The sequence below is a fragment of the Tauraco erythrolophus genome, chromosome 25 (genome assembly GCF_009769465.1).
Source record: "Tauraco erythrolophus isolate bTauEry1 chromosome 25, bTauEry1.pri, whole genome shotgun sequence".
In the NCBI taxonomy this organism is placed as follows: Eukaryota; Metazoa; Chordata; class Aves; order Musophagiformes; family Musophagidae; genus Tauraco; species Tauraco erythrolophus.
In genome coordinates, this window is record NC_141489.1 from 3,246,559 (window position 1) to 3,266,426 (window position 19,868).

General features: G+C 64.4%; 2 protein-coding genes across 5 annotated transcripts; one reads left to right on the forward strand and one right to left on the reverse strand.

Moving 5' to 3' along the window:
- Positions 1 to 1,300: 1,300 nt before the first annotated feature.
- Positions 1,301 to 6,752, forward strand: RUNDC3A (RUN domain containing 3A). The gene is given in 14 exon segments (XM_086626670.1): positions 1,301 to 1,365; positions 1,368 to 1,410; positions 3,326 to 3,392; positions 3,394 to 3,442; positions 3,653 to 3,786; positions 4,361 to 4,446; positions 4,584 to 4,673; positions 4,792 to 4,847; positions 4,850 to 4,871; positions 5,011 to 5,176; positions 5,385 to 5,542; positions 5,941 to 6,078; positions 6,251 to 6,357; positions 6,600 to 6,752. Coding segments are annotated over 14 exon segments (1,320 nt in total). The 5' UTR covers positions 1,301 to 1,304; the 3' UTR covers positions 6,743 to 6,752.
- Positions 6,753 to 7,813: 1,061 nt separating this feature from the next.
- On the reverse strand, positions 7,814 to 14,236 carry SLC25A39 (solute carrier family 25 member 39). Of its 4 annotated transcripts, XM_086626440.1 has the most exons (12): positions 14,219 to 14,236; positions 11,814 to 11,922; positions 11,677 to 11,736; positions 11,020 to 11,064; positions 10,244 to 10,353; positions 10,042 to 10,109; positions 9,785 to 9,909; positions 9,427 to 9,600; positions 9,179 to 9,288; positions 8,929 to 9,010; positions 8,749 to 8,829; positions 7,814 to 8,667 (listed from the first exon to the last, which is right to left on the reverse strand). In XM_086626440.1, exons 2-12 carry the CDS (start codon positions 11,908 to 11,910, stop codon positions 8,549 to 8,551), a joined length of 1,071 nt encoding a protein of 356 aa, XP_086482566.1. In that variant the 5' UTR covers positions 11,911 to 11,922; positions 14,219 to 14,236; the 3' UTR covers positions 7,814 to 8,548. The 4 variants fall into 4 exon arrangements, with proteins under 4 accessions (XP_086482566.1, XP_086482567.1, XP_086482564.1 ...); XM_086626441.1 differs by lacking the exon at positions 11,020 to 11,064 and having other exon boundaries at positions 14,219 to 14,235; XM_086626438.1 differs by lacking the exon at positions 14,219 to 14,236 and having other exon boundaries at positions 11,814 to 12,096.
- Positions 14,237 to 19,868: the final 5,632 nt, after the last annotated feature.

Genomic DNA, 19,868 nt, shown 5'->3' on the forward strand with positions numbered 1-19,868 from the left:
TGTGCATGCACGTGCGTGTGTCTCTACATTGACCACCTCCCTAAAGGGCTCCCGGCCCCCAGCCCCAAATCCCAGGGTGCAGGGAAGGGGAGATGGGTGAGCGGGACAAGCGCCGCACACACGCACACGCGTGCAGACACACATGTGCACGCACACGTGCACAAACACACACGCACACACCAGCCCCCCCAGGGCTCAGGGCCACCCACAGGGACGTCCCAGCCGGCCCCATCTGGGGTGACAGTCGGGGCTGGGGGTCGCGGGCTGCCAGCCCATCCCACACATTGGGGACCCGGTGGCACCCACCGCGGGGCCGTGGGCCAGGAGTGGTGGCGGCGGGCTGGGTGCTCCGATAACGGCCCCCGGCGTTATCTGGGTGCTGCCAAGGGCTCCCCTCCCTGCAGCAGCCCTGGGCATTTTGGGGGGTCCCTCCCCAAGGGCGCCGCGGTGCCCTCGAGTGGGTGCTGTGGGCTGGGTCTCCCTTGCAGTGGCAGAGGAGGGTGTGGGTAACCCCGGGGGGGTTGTGGCCGGGGTAGGGGGGGTGCCTCTCTGCTCAGGGTGACTCTGATTGACCTGGGTGCTGGGGGGGGGCGTGGGTGCCCATGGTACTCACACCTCCCTCCCTGATTTCCCTGTCACACCGGGGGGAAACTGAGGCACGGCACAAAAGTGGGGTGCAGGGAGCATTACGGCCCTCCACCCCCACCCGTCCGGACACAGCCAACCCCTCGGGGGCTAGCACCCCCCCACCCTCCCTTCTCGGGGGGTGTCCCACGCACCCCCACACCCCGTGGAGACGGGTGATGCTCAGCATCCCCCTAAAGCAGAGACCCGAGGCAGGGAGTGGGGCAGCCGCCCCAGCCCGGGGGGGGCGAAGGGCCCCCCAGTCACCCTGGGGACTGCCCAGGGCCGGCCGGAGCCTGTGTGTTGTGTGTCCCCCCCCCGAATCACGGCGAGGGGCTGAGCCCTGCAGGGAGGAGCCCCCCCGGGGGGACCGCTGTCCCCGCACCCCTTTTATCCCCCTCCATCCCCAGGGGAGAGATCGAGGGGGGGGGGGGCGGAAGGCGGGGAGAGGCCCAGACCCCCCATCCCTTATTATTTTTTTTGGGGGGGGGGGGGGCGGCGCGCGGCCCGTTGCCGTGGGCAGCGACGGGGGGGGGGGCGCGGCGGAGCTAAAGCCTGCGCGGTGCGGAGGGGGGGCGGGGGGGGCCGCAGCGGTGGCGCGGGGGGTGGGGGGGAAGGGGGGGCGCCCACGGGAGAAGGGGCATCGCCCGTGGCCGCGGCGCCGGCGGCTCGGGCCGTGGATGGCAGCGGGCTGCGTGCGGGCGGCCATGGCGCTGGGGCTCCCCCCAAAAAAAGCCTCTTCCAGAACATCGCCGTGGAGAGGAAAAACCTCATCACCGTCTGCAGGTGCGGGGGGGCTGGGCTGGTTATTTGGGGGGGGGGGGACGTGAAAATAAAGGGTTGGGGGAGAGGGAATGGGAGGAATTGGAGAGGGATGGGAGAGGAGCGCTGGTGCTGGGGCTGGAGGGAGGTGGGGGGGTGGGGGGGAGGAGGAGGGGGGGTCATTGCCATACACCCCCCCCGCGGTGTCTTCACCCCGGGGGGATTTTTTGTTGTTGCTGCATTCGGTTGGTTTTTATTTAGGGCGGGGGGGGGTGGATTCAGGTTTGGAACAGGAGGATGGGGATGTGGGGAAGGGGGGGGGCAGGGGCCTGCGGGGATGCGGGCGGTGGGGCTCCGGGGGGGGGCGGGGGGGGGGGGCTGGGGACACACGACAATATGGAGGCTGCCGGTGGCCGGCGATGCCCGGGCAGGCGGGTCGGGCAGGGGTGGTGCGGTGGGGAAGAGTGAGGGGGGGCGGAATGGGGCTGGGGCAGCGGGGGGCCGGGGGGGGCTGGGGGTTAGGACCCCCCTGCGGGTGGGGGGCCGAGGAAGTGACGTCAGGGCCCCGCTCTGGGCAGGGATGGAGGGATGAAGGCGGCAGCTATGAAGGATGAGGGTTGTCATGGCGACGCCCGGCTGGACCGGGGGCGGTGGGGATGGAGGGACAAGAAGGATGGAGTGGGGGGGACAGGGGTGAGGGGGCTGGTGGTCCCTGCCTGTCCCCAGCCCCCACGTGTGGGGATGGGGTGATGCCCCCCCCAGCCCCTGGTTAGGGGCTGCTCGTGCTGGGCTGTGAGCAGGGTCCCCCCCGGGGCTGCTGGGGGGGATATGGGGGGCACCGAGGCTGGGGGGCACCATGCCAGGGCCCCCCGGGTCCTGCTGTTGAGGTCTGGGGGACCCCAGGGCTTCTGACCAGGCCACAGGGCACCTCCAGACACCACTGTCATGACACAGGGACCCCCAGAGCTCCTCGCCATGGCACGGGGGCACCTCCAGACCCCACTGTCATGATATGGGCACCCCCAGGTCACCTCACTATTACATGGGGAACCTCCAGACCCTGCTGGCATGACGTGGGGATCCCCAGAGCTCCTCTCCATTGCACAAGGGCACCCCTAGTCCCCACTGTCATGATATGGGGACCTCCAGGTCTCCTCACTGTGGCATGAGGCACCTCCAGACCCCACTGTCATGATACAGGGACCCTCAGAGCTCCTCACTATGGCACGGGGCACCTCTAGACCCCATTGACATGACATGGGGCCCCCCAGGTCTCCTTGCCATGTCACGGGGCACCTCCAGACCCCACTGTCATAACATGGGGACCCCCTTGATCTCCTTGCCATGGCATAGGGCACCTCCAGAGCCCTCATCCTGACACCAGGATGTCTCCAGACCTCCCCGCCGTGCCACGAGGCACCTCCAGACCCCACTGCCATGGAGAGGCACCCTCCACCTGCCGTCATGGGGATGCCAGTCTCACCCTCCCCCTGTGTGGCCATGACCCACAGACGGGGCAATCCCCCCCCCCCCATGCAAACACCTGCCCCGTCCCCCATTGTCCTGCCGGGCTTGGCCAGTTTCGTGTCTTCGGCATCAAACTCTGCCGAGCACGAGCGGCCGGGCGGAAGGGGAAGCCATCACCGCCCGCGCACAGCCAGGGAGGAAGGGGGCCTTTGTTCGCCCTTCCTGGCCACTTGCACAGCGGGGGAGCAGCAGCCGCCCCGGCGGGTTCCCCGGGGACGCGGGGGCACGGGGGTCAGCGAGCCGCAGCCCATGGCTCAGCTCAGCCCGCCGCCCTCTTCCCGCTGCCGGGCTCGAAATCCAACATCTGCAAAAGCGTTTTGCTCCGTTGCTAAAACCCAACGTGCGCTGGGTGCTGGCACAGGGTGCTGGGCACCCGGCCCCTCCCACCTGTGACGCCAGTCCCTCCCCCCAGGTTCTCGGTGAAGACCCTGCTGGAGAAATACACGGCGGATCCCATCGACGACTCCTCCGAGGAGTTCGGTTAACTTCGCCGCCATCCTCGAGCAGATCCTCAGCCACCGCTTTAAAGGTAATGGTGGCTCATGGGGACAGGTGCCTGTGGAGCCCCTGGCACGTCCCTGTCCCCATCCCTGTGATCCACGGTGGATGGGAATGCACGTGCATGTGCTGGAACCAGGGAACGCCTGGGCTGTGGCCTGGGGCTTTCCAGGCTGGCGTGGTTTGCCGGCGCGGTTTGCTGGCGTGGCCGCCCTCGAGCGCAGCCCCTCGGTCCCCACAGGCCCCGTCAGCTGGTTCAGCTCAGATGGGCAGCGTGGGTTTTGGGACTACATCCGCCTGGCCTGCAGCAAGGTCCCCAACAACTGCGTCAGCAGCATCGAGAACATGGAGAACATCAGCACCTCCAGGGCCAAGGTCAGACAGGTGCCAGCCCCAGCCCTGTCCCTGTCTGTATCCCTGTCCCTAGCCCCAGTCCTGTTCCTGCCCCTGTTTCCAATCACACCCAGTCCCTGGCACATGGACCCATCCCTATCCCTAACCCCATCCTCATCCCATCTCCATCCCCATCCCATCCCCAGCCCATTCCATTCCCATCCCCACCCTTGTCCCCATTCAATCCCCATCCCCATCCTATTTCCATTTCCATTCCCATCCCCATCCCCATCCCCATCCCCATCCCCATCCTCATCCCCATCCCCATCCCCATCCCCATCCCCATCCCCTCCTGCAGCCCCATCTCACCCCATGGGACCTCCCGGGGTCACTGGGGCAAGACAGGAGCTGTGGGTCCCCGCAGGGGATATCTGGGCGAAAGCAGCTCCCAGGCAGGGACCACCCGCTTGCTGGTGCCCAGCGCCCTGCGGGCAGGTGGGAGTGTGGCGGGGGGCAGCTGACGCTGGCCACCAATGAGCACCTGACGGTGGCCACCGATGGGCAGCCGATGATGGCCACTGTCCTCAGGGCTGCCCTGCGGGGCGATGCCTTGCAGGGCCGGGCCTGGATCCGCGTGGCACTGATGGAGAAGCGCATGTCTGAGTACATCTCCACGGCCCTGCGGGACACACGGACCACCAGGTGAGCAGCCCGCAGGGTGGGTGGCCACAGCTGCGCACGCGCTGGGAGGGCTGAGGGTGCGCGGGTGCACCAGAGTGGGCACCGCGGCGGGTTCCGGGGTGCTGGTGGTGCACGTGCAGCCACGTTTTTCCCCACAGGCGGTTTTACGACGACGGGGCCATCATGCTGCGGGAGGAGTCCATGGTGCTCACGGGGATGCTCATCGGGCTCAGCGCCATCGACTTCAGGTAGGGGCGGGCAGGGTGCGGGACATGGGCACCCTGCCATGACTGCCCCCTCCCCCACCTCCGCTGGCTCCCCCTGGAGCTGCCCTGATCCTCTGCTCCTTCTCCTGCCACCGCTCAGCTTCTGCCTGAAGGGCGAGGTGATGGACGGCAAAACGCCCGTGGTCATCGACTACACGCCTACCTGAAGTTCACGCAGAGGTAAGAGCTGGGGTGCCCTCCCTGGGGTGGGGACCCCACCGTCTTCCCCCTCGCAACCCACCGAGGCTCAGCCGGGCTCCCCTGGCACGTGCCAGCCCCCCGACACGGTGCCGTGCCCGCTGATCCCCCGTATCCCCAGCTACGACTATCTGAGCGAGGAAGAGGAGCGGGGCAGCATGGAGAGCAGCACGAGCGAGGACAGCTCCCCCGAACACCCCTACCTGCCCCTGGTCACCGACGAGGACAGTTGGTACAACAAATGGCGCAAGATGGAGCAGAAATTTCGCATCGTTTATGCCCAAAAGGTACCGGGAGCTGGGATGGGGCCATCCAGGTACCAAACCCCCTGGGATGCTCCAGCCCGGAGCATCCCCACACTGCACCCCCGCTCCCGCAGCCCGTGGTACCCGCTGGTGCGGTGACCCTGCCCTCTCCTTGTCACCCTGGGTGGCCCTGGGGACATCGTGGGGTGCGGCGGGGGCAGCGGGGCGCTGCTGACGTGGCCTTGCGCAGGGGTACCTGGAGGAGCTGGTGCGGCTGCGGGAGTCGCAGCTGAAGGACCTGGAGGCGGAGAACAAGCGGCTGAAGCTGCGTCTGGAGGAGGTGATGGTGCAGAACCAGCTGGAGAAGAGGGAGCTGGAGGGCGTCATCCTGGAGCTGCAGGAGCAGCTGTGAGTGGGGACCCGCCGCTGCTGCCGAGGCCTGGGTGCCCTGTGGAGTCTGGGTGGGTGGTGGGTGCCCAGTGCCCCATGGACACTGAGGGGCAGGGTGAGCGGTGGGGCTCAGCACCCCGTACATGTGGGGTGTGATGAGTGGTGGGTTCCCTGTGTCTGGGTGCCCTGTGGGTGACAGTAGGTACCCAAGTGTCCTCTATGCCCACGGGACGTGATGGGTGGCAGGTCCCTGGTGCTCAGGTGCCCCATGTGCCCTGTGGGCCATGGAGGGTCTCCAATGTCCCGAATGTCCCGTGGGATGTGGTGGGTCCCCGATGCCCCAAACGTCCTGTGGGCTGCGTCACCCGGCAGCACTTGTGGCTGTGCCAGGTGCTGAGCACCCGCCTTCGCCACAGGACAGGGCTGATCCCCTGCGAGAACCCGCAGCTGGCACAGCTCTCCAAGGAGATGGTGACGCCTCTGGTGAACCAGTGGCCCTCGCTGGGTACCCTCAACGGCAACGAGAGCGGCTCGGACAGCAAGCTCTACAGGAGGTAACCCCTCCAGCAGGGGCAGAGCTGCCCTGACCCGCGCCCAGCACCCTATCCTGCCCCGGGGGGGTCTGCCCCGGGAGAGGGATGGGGAGAAGGGCTGGCCCTGGCCGCTGGGGCTGTCCTGGCGCCCGGGGGCTGCGGTATGGGGGTGCTCAGCGCCGTCCCTCCGCAGGCACAGCTTCGTGAGCACCGACCAGCTCTCGGCCGAGAACAGCCTCAGCTCTGACTCCCAGCGCCTGGGCGAGGGCAAGCGCGATGGCGAGCCCTGGGGGCCCTTGGGTAAGACCCCCCCCCCCCCCACCGTAGGGTGCCCCGCGGGGTTTAGCATGTCCCCCAACACACACCCAGGCGTCTGGACCCCCCCAGCAGTCCCCTCCCCATTCCAGGGACACCATCCCAACAGTGCGAGGACACCCAGGTCCCTCCCGGAGAGGTGCTCCCCGTCCCCCCGCGGCAGGGCTGGGGTGCGGAGGCTGCAGCCCCCCCCGCCGTGACGCCGGTGCCCCGCTCTGTGCCCGCAGGGAAGGACCCCACGCCCTCCATGCTGGGGCTCTGCGGCTCCCTGGCCTCCTTGCCCAGCTGCAAGTCCTTGGCCAGCCTCAAGTCCAACGAGTGCCTGGTGAGCGACAGCACCGAAGCCAGCCCGACCCGCAGCCCCAGCTGAGACCCCCGGCCCCCTCGCCGCCCCACAGCCCGGCCGCCCGGCCCAGCGTCACGGCAGAGGACTGACCTCGTCCCCCCCTGCTTCTCGCCGCCCGGGACAGCCGAGGGACTCGCCGAACCCACCGCGGAGGCTGGGGATGGGCAACCCCCTCCCCAGCTTGACACCCCACCCCGGCTGCGCCTCGGACCCCCAGTCTGGTCCCTGGCTGGAAACACGGACCTGTTGGGATGGGGGATGTTGGACTGGGACCCAGGCAAGCTGGGGATGGACGGGGGACATGAACTGTGCTGTGGGGGGACACTGGGGGAGCGATGGCTGCTGGGGAGCAAGGGAGGGGGTAAGGGCCAAAGCCCCGCCAGAGCGGGGGTCCAGGCACAGCCCCAGTGTCCGAGTGTCCGTCCAGCTCAGCCCATGGGCATCGCTCTTCCCTCGGGCGCCCACCCGGGCTTTGCCTGCCCTCTAGTGCCCACTCTCCCCCTGGCCCCCCCCCCCGGCACCCAAGCGCTGCAGCGGGGGTGGCCTGTTCCTCCCTTTGGGGAACCTGCTGTCCCTCCTTGCAGCAGCGTCTCCCCCCGTCTCCCCATCCTCCCCTGGGTTTTGGGTTGGTTTGGGGCGATTTTGGTTTTTAATTCAGCCCCATCTGCCTTGTTGGAGCAAAAGGAATCAATAAACGCAGCAAGCTGAGCTGGCCTCCGTGAGCCCCCCAGCCAGGAAAGGAAAAGGGAGGAAAAGACCCCTTATACCCCCCCAGTCATAAACTCCTGTCCCAAGCAGGGATGTTGGGGGGGCAGTGAGCCTCTTCCAGCCCCCCTCATCCCCACCAGGGCAGGGACAGGACCTTCGGGACACAGCAGGTCACCCAAGGATGGGGCACCCCTGCCCCATTGACAGTGGGTTGCTGCTGGGGGTAGCAGGGAGGTCTTGGGGGGGGTCTTCTTACCCCCAGTAAAAGCCCAGCAAGGAGGTGGCGGGTGACAGCACCGTGGTGACACAGCAGGGACACAGCTGGCACGCATGGGGATGCCTGCCACAGCCCCAGCATGAAGACAGCAAGGAAAGAATTCCTTGCCCTTAAGAGACAAATAATAGTTTCTTTTATTTAAGAAAATAAAAGAGAAATTCCCTCCCTGGAGTCCCGGGGCAAGCTGGGGCAGTGCCCACACCAGGCACAGGACTGGGGCAGGCCCTTGTGGTGAAGGGACGGGGCAGGGGCAGATGTTTGTACCAGAACGCCAGCCAGCCCCCCTGGAGCAGCAGCAGGGTCTGTCCCCACACAGGGTCCGAGTCCAGCATCTGCCAGGGGACAGCGATACCCTGAGCGGGAGGAGAGGTCCGGAGGCAGGGAGAGGGTCCTGACCTGTCCCCGTGCCACGCAGAGCAAGGGGACACTGTGCGTAAGTGATGGTGAGGAGGGCCAAACTCCCGGCCGGAGCAGGGCTGGGGGGCCCAGGCAGGCACGCAGAGAAGCCCCCAAGGGTTTGGTCCCCATCCTCGCCAGAGCGTCCATGAATCCAGCAGCAGCATTTGTCCAGCCTCAAGGGACGATGGCAGGGGACTCCACATCCTCTGCAGTGTCACAGCAGCGGGCACGGGTGTCCCCCAGCACGGCCAGGGATGGGGAGTGGGGCCACACCGGCTCTGGCTCCGGCTCCGTGCGCAGGCAGCGCGGAGCAGAGCGCGGCACGAAGGCACTTGGGCTTCGCACAGCCGAGTGCAGTTCGTTGCTCCCAGGGGGCCTCACCGGGAGCGGGGTGGGCAGCGTTCCCCGAGGGCACCGGCCGCATCCAGCCCTGCCCCGGCCCCGGCTCACAACCCGCGCAGCCGCCGCTCCTGGTTCAGCTTCTGGAAGAAGGTCTTGCCAAATTCGTAGGTGCTGATCATGATGGCGCAGGCTGGTGCCACCTTGATGACACGGGGCAGGAAGCCTGCAAGGACGGCTCCGTTAGCCCCTCGGTGACATCAGGGCACCCCTGAACCCCTGCCCGGGGTGGGGGGCACGGCCTTACCTGCAAACAGCCCCCGGGTGCCAGACTCTGCCCGGATGCGCCGCATGAGCAGCCAGGTGGAGGAAGGCTTGGAGGCTGCGACTGCGGGGAGAGGGGAGCGGGTGAGGGTTCGGGGATGCCCATGTACCACTGGGGAGTCCTGGTTGACCAGTTGCGCCCACCGGCAGCCCGGCCCCTCACCTGGGTGCACCTCACTGTCTCCCAGCTCGATCTGCCGCTGAGTCTTCACCACGTCGAAGGGCAGCGTCAGCACCGCAGCCACCTGCGGGGCCGGCAGCCGGGCGGTGAGCTGGGACCCTCGCCGTCCCTGCCATCGCCTCCCGGCTCCATCCCAGTCCCAGCCCCATCCCTCCCTCCCCACGGGAGCCATTCCCTCCAGCTCATGGCTGAGTGCCCCAGCACGGCGCAGACCGCAGTGCCCCAAACTCACCGTGCCGGAGACGGCCCCGGATGCGAAGCTGATCATGAACGTGGCCTCATCCAGCCGGGTCTGCCCGCAGAGCCACTCCTTCACCAGCTCATAGTTAAACCAGTAGAGAGCTGGGAGGAGATAAACACCAGTGCTCCGGCATGACACCCTGGACACACCAAACTTCCCTTGCCCCACGCACAGGGCTGCCCTGCCCCATGCTCATCCCTGCCACGTCCCAGTGCCACCCCGTTTCCCCACAGCCGTACCCGAGAAGGGCACGTCTCGCAGCACGGTGGGTCCCCAGCCCCTCCAGAGGGACAGCCAGCCGTCCTGAGCCACCGCCGACTGGATGCAGATGCCCAGCTCCCGGTAGCTGAGCTGCCGGGACTGCATCTTGGTGCGGATGAGCTCCAAGGGGCTGATGACTGTCACGGCGCCCACTGCAACGGAAGGGACATGGAGCATCAGCCCCCTCGGCTCCAGCAGCCATCCTGGAGCCATGAGAGTCCGTGGCAGGAGAGCCAGGTGACAAACGCGGGCACCAACAGCCAAGAGACCTGTCGTGCTCTCCTGGGAGGAAGTAGGGTGGGCACCAGGGGAGCCCCGGAGCGGAGGGGTACTCACGCCTGGCAAGGGCCCCGGCCAGCAAGGGGATGTGGTGCCCCCGGCTCCCCGTCCGAGCGTGCAGGTAGTCCCGGAGCTGGTCGTAGGTGGTGAAATAAATGACGGTGGCTGGCACGGCCATGACCCTGTCGAGGAGAAAGGTGTGAGGGGCATGTGTACCCTCCCTGAGGGCTGGCAGGAGGCTTGGGGTAGATGCCCATGCACCCAGGCAGGTGTTAGCACCCGGAATTCCCTCCCCAGGCAGGATCCAAACTCACAGGGTGGGGGGCAAGCCGCTCCACAGAGACCTGATGCCCTCATAGCGTGTGATCTTCACGAAGGCATCCTGGGGAGAGAGCAGAGCACCAGGGAGAGGAGTTAGAGGGGGCAGACAGGCAAGTACCCTCCCAGCAAACACCACGACCCCTTCTCTGGGACAGAGAGGCTTCTGCCCACTCTGCCTGTGCTCACAGCCCCTACCAGCGTGCCAGTAAAGCGAGTGGGGGCCTTGTACCAGGCGGTGCAGCCGCTGCCATTCTGGCAGACGTACAGATGGTCCATGAGCCCGTTGCAGTAGAGGAAACACTTCCCTAGGGCAAGAGGGAACAGCATCGCCGTTAGACAGGAGACTCCTCCCCTCCACCCCACATCCAGCCCATTTGATCGCCAAAACCATCATCTCTTCCAGGAGAGGGCTAAAACTCTGAGCAAGGGGTCTGACCATGGCCAGCCCCACGGGGCAGGGGGCATCCAGCCTCACCACGGGGATGGGGGAACAGCAGGAAAGGTTTACGCCTTGCTCAGCGTCAGCTCCGCTGCCCTGGCAGGGTGGGGATGCCATCGCAGTGAGCCAGGACGGCCCCTCCACCATGCTCGTGGGCCAGGCACAGGGATGCCAGGCAGCAGGGAGCAAGCGTGGCAGCGGAGATCCAAGGGGACTCTGATGTAGCGACAGGACAGAGTGACAAGACAGGGCAAGGACGGGGGACTGCAGACAGACAACCCTGTTGCACAACAGACCCCGCACAGACCCCCCGGGCAAGGACCCAGCAGAGACACCGCATGGCCAGCCCCAAAGCAGGGCTGCAGGAGCAGCTGCAGGGCTGGGGACAATCTCAGCCCCTACCCCGGAGCGGGATGTCCTCTCAGCCAGAGGAGCCCGAGCCGCCACCAGCGAGGAAGAGAACCAGGATCAAGGCTTGGCAAAGCGAAGCCACTGGCGGTGGGAGCTGCCCGGAGCCCCTGGGCGTACTCACATGTGGCCTGCTGAGCGCCCCAGGGCACACACTGCGCTGGCAACGCTGAAACACACAACAGGGACATGCTGAGCCATGACACAGGGGACGTGCCACCTGCCCGGGCTGGGCACACACGTGTGCCCCAGCTCTGAGTCCGGCAGTGGGAGAGCTCCGTGGATAACGGGGCTGGATGTCCCCGCAGCTGCTTCCCGAGCAGTCCCTGTCGTCATCGAACCAGCCCCAGTCTGCTGCAGGGAGGGGGGCAGAGCCCCCGGGGTCTCTCGTGCCCCATGGGAGCTGCGAGGAGCAGCGCGGAGATGGACACAAAGGCAGCGAGGGTAAGAGTGAGCGGTCGGAGCAGCCTGAGCCCTTCTGCCCAGCTCCCCAGTGGGCAGAGGGATGCCAGGCACAGCGCTGAGCCCGCTCCGCGTCGGCACGGGGCTGCAGAGGGGGAAGGACGGAGCCGAGCATCAGCCTGGCTTCCCCGGCGGGGCCCCCCGAGCCCGCCAGGACGAGGGGCCCACGGTAACCTGCCACCTCGTGACGGCCCCGCGCTCAGGAGTCGAGAAATCCCCATCACCAGCTCTGCCAACCGAGACACCCACGCAAGCTGCTCTGCCAGCTGAGCTGGGGAGGGCTGCCCAGAGCCCCCCACCCTGCCCCGAGCAGGGTTACCTTTGGCAAACGGGGTCCTCTGGGCCTGCAGCCGGATCTTCACCACGTCCAGCGGCGTCACTGAAACGACACGACCCCATTTGCCAACGCCGCAACGCGCCAGCCCCCGGCGCCCACCCGCTCCCCACAGTCCTCACCGAAGAGGGAGGTGAGGATGGCCCCCGTCCCCGAGGCCAGCATCTGCTGCAGCGGCGTGATGCCCCCGCCGGGGCTTGGCGACGTCTTCTCGGCCATGGCATCGGCCCCCTGCAATACATGGCGGGGGCTGCTCGGGGCTGGGGGTGCTCCCGGGGGGGGTCCCCGCCTGGGGATGAGCGATGACTCCCCAGGGAGCCCCCCCAGCATCCCCACTCCGCTGATGCAAGGACAGGCGTCCCACCGTGCTATCAGTGGGGCACAGGGTGGGTGCGGCCCCCCCTCCCGTAATCGTGCTGCTCCGGGTGAGGGGGGCAAAAGGACGGCTCCTGGGGCCAGCCCAGCCCCGATAACACCCCCCACCCGGCCCCAGCGCTGGCAGTGGGCCCAGTCTCCCTGGAGAGGTGGGGATGGTCCGGGCCACCCCGCTCCTCCCTGGGGGAGGGCGGCTCAGCCCCTCCCTGCGCTTGGAAAATCAAGGGACAGGAAGGAGCAAAGTCCAAAGACCAACAAAGCCACCACAGATGGAGGGACGCTCGGGGAGGGGGGGGATCCCCCTTACACAGGGGGTGCAATTTTGCAGCAAGCACCCCAAAAAGGTGTCGCACACCCAGCACGTTCCACACGCCTCCCCCCATCCCACTGTTTTCCCCCGGAGGCTTGGGGAGGCTGCGGCCCCCCGGGCTGGCATCTCTGCCCTCGGGAAGCCAGGGATATCGCACCCTTCCCGCGTGGAAGAAGGACATGGAGAAGCGAGCCGGAGTCTGAGCACTGTGCATCGCTCAGGACCAGCTCTGCTCCCCCTCGCCGTGATGGGGACGGCCATCACGCCAGGATGGGCCCGTGGCCATGACCGGAGGGCTTGCAGGCTTCGGGAACCCACGGTTGTTTTTCTTTTTCCAAAGCCAGGGAATGCAGCACAAAAAATCACCCAAAAAACCTTCAGCACCTGACTCAGCAATTTGCAAGGTCGGAGCAGACACAGGTCTCCCAGTCGGAGGCTCCGGACTCATCCAGCGCCCAAGGCTGCGAGCAGGGACGGCTCCATCCCGGAGCCGCCGCCGCCGGCCCCACTGGGAGAGCTGGGCGCTCTTTGCGGAGCGGGCACGGGTCCCGCACGGGTCCCATCGTGCCCGTCACGGGACGGCGGCGAGGTGGCACAACGCCCTGGCACGGTCCCAGCGGATGACGCGGCTGTTGCAAAACCAGTGCCGCGGGCAGGGCGTTTGCCCCAGCGCCGGATCCGTCCCTCCGATCCCCTTACGCAACCAGGGTGGAAAACCTCTGGCTGAAAGCGCCGCGGCACCTGGACAGCTTCGAACCGCCGTGTTTATGGGTGCCATGACACGGCCCTCGCCCTTTGGGTGGCGAAGCACTGGCTGGGCACCAGTGAGGGCTTCCCAGTGGCATCCCAGCTCGCTTCCCAGCTGGGCGCTGCTCCCTTTTCCATCCAGCAAAAAAGCAGCCCCTAACCCCCAACCCGGAGCCCACCGCTCGGTGCGGAGCACACGTGGGTGCGGGTCTGGCGCTGCAACGCTCGGTGCAAAAATCCAAATTTGCGTCGAGATGCTGAAGGCGAGAAAGCCCCGGGGACAGGAGGGTGCCAGGGAGCTCAGCACCCTCCTGCCCAGATGGGTGTTTGAGCCTGGAGCGGAGGGAACGCCGGCGGGAATGCTGCAGGCAGACCCCTCCGGTGCTCCTCCCGGGGGTGCAGAGCTGCGTGCCCCCCTCCCCGTCCCTGGAAGTGCCCGAACAGCAACCAGGGGCCTCATCCTGCCCCGGTACCCCCCGGCCGACGCTGCCCGGCTCAGGCGGGACCGGGGCGCTGCCCGAACCGGCCGGGGCAGCCGCCAGCGCTTCTGCGGGACCCCCCCGCAGCCCGCGGGCGGGCCGGGCGCCAAACTTCCCTGCCAGGGAACAAGGGGAGGGTGATCCCCCCCCGGGGGATGCAGGGGGGCAGCTTCCCCCCCGCCCGAAGCTTGCACCCCTACCTGGGGTCTGTAGCTCCCCCCCCCCCGAGTTTGTACCCCCTCTCGGGGCTCGCAGCCCCCAGCCCGAGGCCGTACCCCCCCCCGCCGAGGTCTGCAGCCCCCCTCAAGCACTTGCCCCCCCCTCCCCAGGCACTACACCCCCTCTCTCGGGGTCCGCAGCCCCCCCAGGCACTTAGACATCCCCCCAGGCTTTGCGCCCCCTATCCTGGGGTTTCAGACCCCCTCGCAGTTTGCCGCCCCCCCCCACCCCAGGGCCCCGCTCCCCCCTCAGCAGGGCCTGGAGCCCGGGGTGGCCCCGCGGTCGCCTCTGCCCCCACCGCAGCCACACGAACGCCGGTACCGGGGGGGGGGGAAACTGAGGCAGAGGCCGCGCGTGCCGGGTGACGAGGGGGGGTCACCGGAGGGCCCCGCCCCACCTGCTCATTCCAGCCACGTGCGGCGTTCCCCTCCGCTGGCACCGGGAGGGGGGCGGGCGGCGGCGGCGCCTTTAAGGAGCCCCATGGCCGCCCCGCGCCCCACCGCCGCGCGCCGGCCCGCGCGCCACTTCCGCCCACGCGCCGGCGGCCCGCGCACGCGCCCTGCGGCCCGCGCGCCCCTGCGCCCCCTGCCGGGCCGGGGGGGGCGGCTGCACGCGCACCGCCCCCCCGCCCCGCCCGTGCTGGCAGGCGTGCGCCTGGCACACTCACTGTGCTGGCAGAAGGGCACCTTGCACACTCGGCGTGCTGGCAGAGGGGCACCTTGCACACTCACCATGCTGGCAGAAGGGCACCTTGCACACTCGGCGTGCTGGCAGAAGGGCACCTTGCACACTCACCATGCTGGCAGAAGGGCACCTTGCACACTCGCCGTGCTGGCAGAAGGGCACCTTGCACACTCACCATGCTGGCAGAAGGGCACCTTGCACACTCACCGTGCTGGCAGAGGTGCACCTTGCACACTCGCCGTGCTGGCAGAAGGGCACCTTGCACACTCACCGTGCTGGCAGAAGGGCACCTTGCACACTCGCCGTGCTGGCAGAGGGGCACCTTGCACACTCACCGTGCTGGCAGAGGGGCACCTTGCACACTCGCCGTGCTGGCAGAAGGGCACCTTGCACACTCCCCCTCACTGTACAGGTAGGGGTGCACCTTGCACACTCGCCGTGCTGGCAGAAGGGCACCTTGCGCACTCACCATGCTGGCAGAGGTGCACCTTGCACACTCGCCGTGCTGGCAGAGGTGCACCTTGCACACTCACCACGCTGGCAGCCGTGGGGCTGTCACACTCACCATCCCAGGGCTGCCGGGGTTCGCACGCTCGCCATGCCAGAGGCGGTGGGATTGGCACGCTTGCTGTGCCAGATGCGGGCAGCACCCAGCGCTCGCCAGCACCGCTGCCCGCAGCGCGTGCCGGGGCCAGCTGGGACACCGCACTCGCCCGCAGCCCAACATGCCCGAGCTGCCCTGTTACGTGCTGTGCTGGTTCCCAGGGCACGGAGCCAGGGGCTGCGCTGCTCCACCGGCTGCTAACGAGGAACAAAGCCTGGGGTGCTGGCCCTGGCACAGTGGGCACACGACACCCACCCCTTCCCACAGCGTCCCACTCCAGCTCTGCTGCGACCCAGGAGAGGGGGTGGATGTTGTCCAGCGCCGGGAGCTCAGCCTGGAGGTTGGAGAAGCCAAACCTGCGGCTGGGGCTGCACCAAGGGTGCTGCTGGGTGGGTGCTCCCACAGTCGGGTCCCACCAGCCCCAGGGAGCGGGTGAGGGGGGGCAGCTGCCCTAAAGTGCTCCCATAGGGAGAGTGAGGCACCCAGAGCCTGCTCCCATCCCGTCCCACCCCATCCCGCCTTCTGGGGTCTGGGGGGCAGGTGGGGGCCAGCTGAGGCCTTTTCACCTGCACCGGGCTGAGGAGGTGGAGGCGTTGGGATCTAGGGAATGCTGGCTGCAAGGGCCCCCAGGGAGGGGGCTGTGGGCTGGGGTTTGAGGGAAGTGGGAGCTAGGAAAAGGGAAGGAGAAGGAGAAGGAAAGGAAAGGAAAGGAAAGGAAAGGAAAGGAAAGGAAAGGAAAGGAAAGGAAAGGAAAGGAAAGGAAAGGAAAGGAAAGGAAAGGAAAGGAAAGGAAAGGAAAGGAAAGGAAGGAAAGGAAAGGAAAGGAAAGGAAAGGAAAGGAAAGGAGAAGGAAAGGAAAGGAGAAGGAGAAGGAAAGGGGAAGGAAAGGAAAGGGGAAGGAAGGAAAAGGAAAGGGGAAGGAAGGAAAAAGAAAAGAAAGGGAAAACGAAAGGGGAAAGGAAAGGAAAGGGGAAAGGGAAAGAGGAAAGGGAAAGGAAAGGAAAGGAAAGGGGAAAAGAAAAGGGAAAGGAGTTAAGAGGTTTTTTTGGATACATTGGTGGGTGTTAGCCACCCGGAAAAGCCTCTTTTGTTTGAGGGACTAAAGATGGTCTTCTGAATTTTTGGCCCTTCTGTTTTAAAGTGGTTTTATTCCTAACTAAGCTGGAGGAAAGGGCTCCCGAGTCCCTTCTCCAGGCTCAAAATGGAAGTTGTAGCTAAAAACCGCGCTGTCGCGCTTGGAGGTGCAGCCCTCGGGTGGGCTGGTAGTGGCCAGTGTCTCTGCTGGTGGGTGTGAGCGTTGGAGCCTTCTCCGTTACTTCCATCTGGTCCTGTACGAGCTGTGGCTTTACTGGGTGCTTGTTTGGGAGGTGAAAATCTCCGCTTAATGAAGCTGCTCAAATTTCTTCTTTGTACCATATTGGAAGTGCCCGTGTTTTCTGTGGAGAGTCCCGAGCCCTTTTGGGCACAGAGGTGAGCTCGAGGTGGTCTCACCTCCGTTGGTGCTCTAACCTAGAGGAGATGCTTTGAGCTTGCTGGTTTGTGGGCTGATGGGAGCAGCGGAGAGGTGCCAAAGGGTGTCCTTGCACCCTGCCCGGTGCTGTGGTGTGAGCTGGCAACAGCAGATGGCTCTCAAAGACCCTCTAGAGCCTGGATGGACATACCAAGGAGCACAGGCTCTGGCCTGGTCCTGTGCAGCCCCAGCAGGTAACAAGAACTGGTTGACTGCGGATGCCTTGGGCAGGAGAAGTGGGAAAAGGCCACTGTGGTGCTCCAGCTGGTGTGTCCTCCTGGTAGCCTGCAGCCTGGAGGTTCCTGGTGCCTCTGTGTTTGTGCGCGTGTTGTAACTTCATTGCAGAACTCGTTAGTGGCGCTGCAGAACGCGATCTTCTACCTTATTTTAGAGGAAGGTTGAACTCTGCTCCTCCGTGAGTGCCATCCTGTGGCAAGAACAGGGAAGACCTCAAGGGTGAGCAATCCACAGATGGCCACCAGCAGACTGCCCGGGGCAAGCGGGTGCAATTTAGAGCTGCGGAGCCCGCAAGCGTAGTGGTGTTTGGTGAATGGCCTGCTTCACCCCCGAGGGATGTTCTGTCTTTCTGCAGAACCGGCAGAGCTGTGGTGGCTGCTCTCCTCCAGGAATAAGGTCCCTTCTGGCTGCTGGCATCCCTGAAGTTTGTCAATGAAAGGGGCAGCTAACGCCAGGAGCAGTGACCAGGTTTCAGCCCTGTGAGCTGCCGCTGGCATCTGAGCAGAGGCTGTGAACACCCCAGGTTTGTGCCCGCTGGAGAGGAGCTGCTGGGGCTGTTAGCCCGGGCATGCAGACACAAGGGCATCCTGAATTCTTTGCAAGCACTTGCTGCTTTTCTGTGATGCCAGGTCCAAGTGAGCCTTGACTTTGTGATGTGAGGCCAGGAACCTCATAATTCCCACAAGGTCATGTAAGTGAATGCGTCCTGCAACTCCCTAAGGAGTCAGGTCTGCCTCGTACAGATACGCAGGGTTTAAATGATCTGGAAAGCTTCTTGCAGCAAGTAATTTAGAAATGGAATAATGATTAATTAAAAAAATAATCCTTGGGGTATTTGGTCTTGTATCTCCTGTTTCTAGGTGTGGGCTCTGTACACTTTCCACACTGCTCAGCTGAGAAGAAAAAGGAATAATCTTTTTCCAGCTGGGGTGGGGCAAGAGGGAAGTGTGTAAGCCGGTGGAAGTGCCTCAGTCTCCGTTGTCAGGTCTCTCCATTTGCTAAAGTGGTCTGAGGGAAAGCGGGGAATTTGTTTTTTCCTGTGCTCAGTGCTGCTGAGAGGCGAGGAGCTGGCTGGCTGGCTCCTTCTGCTGAGTCACGGCCGGCGCGCTGCCTGGTCCCAACACCCAGGGTGTTCCTGATTTACATCTTTGTAGCCCACTGGCCTTAGCCGGGGTTACAGGGTGGATCGTGCTCCGACTGCTGGTGGAAATGAAACGTAAGGTGACTTTAGCTGGAGAGAACTGTGTCTGAGTTGCAAATACGTGCGTTTGGTTTCAGCTGGTGGGGAACAGAGCCAGCAGAGCTCTAATCCCTTCCCAAGCCGCAAAGTTCCACGCAGCGTCGGAGCTGCTGGGGAAGGTGTGCACGAGCCTTGTCCTGCTCTGCTCAGCGCAGGCCCGGGCAGTGCCCTGCTGTTACTGCCAGCGTGCAAGCGTGGCTGGGAAAACCGCTTGTGTAACGTCCAGCTCCCTCCTGTGATCTCCACGGGGAGGTTATGAAACCCAGCTGGCTCCCTGGTCCCATGCCATGCCCGCATTAGTGGCAGTGCCCTGGGAAGCAAGTCTGGGGCTGCATCTGCCTGGGGCTCCCTTTTTTAGGAAGGGGTCGTTCTGTGGTCTATTAGCATGCAGCAGCATCTGGAATTCTTTTAGAAAGATCAATCCTGTCTCCTTGCTGGAAACCGTTTTGAAAGTGATCGGCCCGTTTCCTTTCTTTAGGTGAACTTTAATGGCCAGGTTGCAAAAGGATCTGAGTAGTCCTGTGATGGAATTAAGCTAGAGCAGAATTTGAGTGTTTATTTCAGCCAGGATCACGATGCTTTTGCAAAAGCCATCCTTAATCTGAATGAAGTGACTGGAATGAAGCAGCTTGTCCTGTAACATCAGACTTAAAACCACTTTAACCCGGAATTTGTAACACGGTTGCAGTTCCGCAGGTGAGACCTGAGAAATCACATCCCACCTTCTGCAGCACCTGTCTTGGAAAACCTTGATGCAGTGGTGAAACAAGTTGCAAAACTCACCTGTGAGGAAAACGAGCCCAGTCTTATAGATGAGGAAACAGATATGGCAGCTCAAGGCTTGATGCTTTCCTTCCTAAAGGTTTCCTTTATAATTTGATGTTAAAAATAAGTGTCTTGTTTCCACCTAGCAGCAGTATGGGCTGAAAGGAATAGAGGAGAAGAGCGAGCCTGGACTGGTTTAGAATTGTAGGATAAATTCACAGATCCTTTTTCCTATAAAGAAAACCACCCTGTGAACAAGAAGTGCCCAGAAGAGCTCCGTGCAGTAATTAAAGTCTACATCAGCTGTACGTACAGGTAAGAAATCTGCCTAGAGTGTTTCTCTGCAGCTCCTCTCAGCCAGTGCAAGATCTGTTGATCACTCTGAGCTCATTCCACGTGGAGCACTCAGCTGCACTTTGGGACTTGGACTGCTCCAGCAGTTCCCATAACATCTCGGTATTGCTGCAGCGGCATCCTGCATCCATCCAGAGCAAAACAGTGTGCCTGCGGGTGCAGGGAGCTGAGGTGGAGGGTTGCTGCACCTGAGATGTAGTACAAAATGAGTGTCTTGCAGCAAGGTGAGGCTTTGCACCAAAGGGATGGACCTGCAGTGAGCTGGAGATGCAGGTGTTGAGATGTGGGGGGTGAGGGTACCTGAACAAGGGAGCCTCCTCCCAGTTGCTACCCCTCTGACATGGACGTTCAGCCCATGGTTTTGGGGTGAGGGTACCTGAACAAGGGAGCCTCCTCCCAGTTGCTACCCCTCTGACATGGACGTTCAGCTCATGGTTTTGGCCCTGCAGGGTGTTGGTGAGGAGGAGAAGCTGGATGTAGATTTGATTATTTCCTTGCAGTAATCTTGTTTACCAAGAAGATCCATGTGCTTCTATTTCTCCACACAGATGGGACTGAACAGCAAGATGCTGGGTTTCTGCTCATTGTGCCTCTTCCAGATGGGACTGCCTAGGATACTCTCAGCACTTTACTTTCAAGCACTGCTGCAGTGG

Bases quoted from the DNA above. Each gene is read 5' to 3' on its own strand.
- SLC25A39 (XM_086626438.1), bottom strand. From the start codon at position 12,021: ATGCTGGGGGGGCTCCCTGGGGAGTCATCGCTCATCCCCAGGCGGGGA. The intron at 11,065-11,676 runs GTAACCCTGCTC...TGTGTGTTTCAG, and splicing joins GAGGACCCCGTTTGCCAAAG to CGTTGCCAGCGCAGTGTGTG. The intron at 9,289-9,426 runs GTACGGCTGTGG...ATCTCCTCCCAG, and splicing joins GCGAGACGTGCCCTTCTCGG to CTCTCTACTGGTTTAACTAT.